We start from the raw sequence: 4,106 nt of genomic DNA, 5'->3' as shown, positions 1-4,106 counted from the left end.
AAGAGAGAGAGAGAAGGAGATGAAGCATATTCGTTGGGTAGGATATTTTTGATTCTTTTGCTTGTCGTACCTTATTATCGTCCATGACGGTATTCATAGACTCGATCCATTCAGCATCGATATCTCCATCCAAAACAATCCACTTGTGTAGATGCGAAGACTTGAATCGACCTCTCTCCTTCGACATATCTCTCATAATGACGGCAATCGCTCCGTCTTTCCATTCCTTTGTCTGGGTCATGTACCTAGCAAGAAAGAAGCAGAGACAGAAAAGAATTCAAACAAGAAAAGAAAGAAAGAGAGAAAGAAAAAGAAGCAGATGAAGAAAAAGAAGAAGGAGATGTAGAGAATGGAAAGACGGAGGTGAATCGTTTCTTACATTTCGCCCGAGAAAGCAAAAAGATAAAGAAAGAGAGAGAGAGGAGGCTATCAAAGAAAGAGAGCAACTGCAGACATCTGCATGCTGCCCTTCACTAAGAAAGAGAGAAAAAAGGGAATAAGAGAAGACTCGTGAGTGAGAAAGAAGAAGATAGATCTCCAAGTGAAGAAGTAAAAGAACACGAAGATAAACAAGCTCATCTATCTCCAATCTATCCATAGATTTCACTGCTTTCTTCATTCATTTCTCCTTTCTTTCTTTCTTTCTGAAGGGATGGATAGGATTTTTATGTCTGACCCGTAGAGTTCATTAGCGGAGATGGCCTTTGGATTAAGAGCCTCATAAATCGCATCTTCTCCTATGGAAATGAGGGCTTTATGTAGAGTCTTCCACACACGCGATTTCCCGCAGCCTGGAGGCCCCAAGATAAAAAGACAGTGACGAACCTGAAGGGACGCATAAGCACAAGAAGAAGCAAATACAAATACAAAAGGAAGAGAAAGAAGAGAAGAGAAAGAAGAGGAAGAAGGGGAAGGAGTAGAAGTATCACGAGAAACGAGGAAGAAGAAGGTGTGTGGAGATGGAGAAAGAAGGTTACGTAGATATTGGGACAGGAAGAAAAAAGAGTAGAAGAAAAGATCAAAAAGAAAAAAGAAGAAGATACGCCAATGGCGAATGAATCACCACAACACACACAGCAGGAACGAACGAGCCCAACCACACGAATGAAGAAGAAGCAGGTTCAGCTTTCTTTCTTTCCTTTCTTTCTTTCCTTCCTTTCCTTCTTTCTTTCTTCTTCTTTCTTCTCCGTCCCCGCAACATGAAGCACAACGAGGTAACAAAGAGAATCTCACACACTCTCTCTCACTTCGTTCACGTCTTCTTTTCATCTCTCCCCTTTTCTTCTTCACACGATCCCCCCGTCCTAACAAGGAATGAAGAAGACATCAAGAAGATAAAGACGACCGAGATAATCCACAAGACCGAGGAGACGAAAGAGATGAAGAAGATCAAGAAAAGGAAGATTAGACCTGGTCATCATGGAAGACCCACTTGACGGTTTTGGGGCTTCGAGTGCCCCACAGCTTGCAATAGACGTCATCGTCAGGAGGCTTTTGCTTCTTCTTACAGCTCGAGATCATCGAAAGTAAAGACATGCCACATGTAGATACACCTAAGGCAGGCGACCAGCTATCATAGAGAATCGATAGACAGATATGACCGTTCGAATAGATATGAGGGTGAAGAGGAACATAAGGAGGAACAAAAGTCACTTCCGGAGCTTCTATAAACAACAGACAGACAAAGAAAGAAAGAGAGAAGTAAGGAAAGAGACACCGATGAAGAAGAGAAAGAAGGGAAGAGAAAGAGAGATGAGAACGAGATCAGTCGTGGTAGTCAGAGAGATGAAAGAAAGATAGAGGCATAGAGGAGCGGAAAGGATGGATAGATCGACATGGGAGATGACCAAGAGAGAGAAGATGGAAGTTAGATAAAAAAGAGAGAAGGAAGGAATGAAGGAAAAGATTACGACGACAAAGACAGTTCGATACCTCACTGAAGAGACACGCATGAAGAGATCATATTGATGGATGGATGACACCTGTCTATCTATGTAATGAATAATAGACCGAGAGAAATCTATCTACACACACAGACAACACAGATATACACCACTTTGATACAAAGATGTCTAAGAAGAGGAAAGAAAAAGAAAGAAATGTTTGTCTCTAAACTGAAGTGTCATATCATTATGATGGATAGTACAATACAACTGCAAGAAGAAGCAGAAATCTTCATATGACATCTTCATGAGACAGAAGAGCTATCCTTCGTCTATATGTTGTCTAACTCTGAAATATCTCTCCACCTATTATCTTAAGTCGATCTATCTATCTTTCTCTGGTAGATGAAGAGGGGGAAACCGAAATACCCTTCTCCTCGTCGTTCTTACTGGCTACTCATATCATCCATCTACCCACCTACGACTTCTCACGCACATCTCATACACATAGACTAGGTACGTACGCCTTCCTTCCTCGTCATCATTATCTTCATGCCTCCTCCTCTCCTCTTTCATACACACACAAATCAAAAAAGAAAGTCAACCGCCACTCCCCCGAGAGATCAATTCATATCTATCTATCTATCTATATCTATATCTATATCTATCTATAGTACACATCGATCACTGTGTCTTTCTCTTCCGTTCTCGTCTCTCTCTTTCTCTACTATCCTCTTCACCTCCTTCGTGCCTTTCTTTTCTTTTCTCTATCAGAATCTTTTGTCTCGTTCTTACCTATAGGATACTTGGGAGAGAAGCGAAATCTTAAGACGAAGATCTCCTTCTCATACAACGTCCCTTTCGCTCCTTCTAAGGCCACATACCACGTCAACCCGTTAAAGTCTGGATCGACCATCGAGTAGTCAGTAATCTGAGGAGGCAAAGCATCGAGAATTCTCTGTCTTCGAGAAGATAGAAGCACACCCCCCCCTCTTTCTCCTGAAGAAAGGTCTTCCAGATTCTTATCTCCTTGTCTCTCATCACCACCTTCTTTCCCTCCTCCTGGGGACGAAGGAGTCGTGGTGGTGGATGAGAGTAGACACCCCGAGGAGACATCATCATCGTGTCTACCGCTAGTCCTGCGACTAGCCGAAGAGGTGGAGTTGACACCTTGACTCTCTCCACGGTCGTATGTGGAGGCAGAAGATGAGGTCTTTGACGACAAAGAGGAAGAAGAAGAAAGCTCGGGTAAGGGGGAAGAAGAACAAGCGACGGCAGGGGGATCAGAGACAGAAGAAGAGAAATCGAAGTATTCTAAAGGAGGAAGAAAAAATACTCCCTCAAACGCATCTTCTTGTAAAGGAATTCTCTCACGTTGCAACCTAAAGACAGAAGATCATGAAAACACGAAAGAAAGATGAAAGATAAGTCATCGAAGAGATGAGAATAACCAAAATATAGTGATCTATCTATCTATCTACCATGAGATGTATCATTCCAGAGACATATCTCTCTTTCTCTCTTCTGGTCTCTCGCTCAACTGCCATCCATCCTATTTGTCTCCCCAAATCTCTCTTCTTCTTCTTGTCTATCACCGCTGTATGTAGAAACCGCTTCTGCAGGAATCGTTCGAGAACTGCTATGATAAGGTTCGATACAGATCATACTAGACAGTGTAAGATCCAAGACACTGCATATACCTGCTAGGCACATGCATAGGCATGAATATAATCATAATACTACGTAGCAATACACCCCGAAGCCAATCATAGGACTACACAGCTATAGAGAGAACGCCAGCCATACTTGAGATATGTAAAGCACCAACCTGTCAATGGTATGAAGAAGAAGAAGTCTGGAGGAGGAGAATCTTTAAACAGATCTTTAGCATGATACACAAACCACCTATGGTAGGTAAAAATACAGCACCTAAGGAGAACCCGAAATGAGAGTGAGCTACAGCGTCATACGTGTATTACAACATAGCTATCTCTCTCTACGATACCGAAAAAGGAGAAAGAAAGAGAGAGAGAGAAAGAGAGAGAGAGAAAGAAAAAGAGAGAGAAGGAGAGAGAGAGAAGGAGAGAGAGAGAAAGAAAGAGAGAGAGAAGGAGAGAGAGAAGGAGAGAGAGAAGGAGAGAGAGAGGAGAGAGAGAGAAAGAGAGAGAGAGAAAGAGAGAGAAAGAGAGAGAGAAAGAGAGAGAAAGAAAGAAAGAGAGAGGA

At 42.3% G+C, this 4,106-nt stretch overlaps 1 protein-coding gene across 1 annotated transcript in view; it reads right to left on the bottom strand.

The window, feature by feature from the left end:
* Window positions 1–1,032: 1,032 nt before the first annotated feature.
* CSUI_010412 (ubiquitin-conjugating enzyme subfamily) overlaps window positions 1,033–4,106 on the bottom strand; it is a 6,778-nt gene continuing 3,704 nt past the window's right edge. The window contains exons 2-3 of the mRNA XM_068070516.1: window positions 2,679–3,265; window positions 1,033–1,664 (exon numbers count right to left, since the gene is read on the bottom strand). Of these exons, the coding sequence (XP_067917509.1) occupies window positions 1,405–1,664; window positions 2,679–3,265 (847 nt within the window). The 3' untranslated portion in view covers window positions 1,033–1,404. The remainder of the gene's footprint in view (window positions 1,665–2,678; window positions 3,266–4,106) is intronic.

The sequence above is a fragment of the Cystoisospora suis genome (assembly GCF_002600585.1).
Source record: "Cystoisospora suis strain Wien I chromosome Unknown contig_7361, whole genome shotgun sequence".
NCBI lineage: Eukaryota > Apicomplexa > Conoidasida > Eucoccidiorida > Sarcocystidae > Cystoisospora > Cystoisospora suis.
This window is presented reverse-complemented; position numbering and strand designations above follow the sequence as displayed.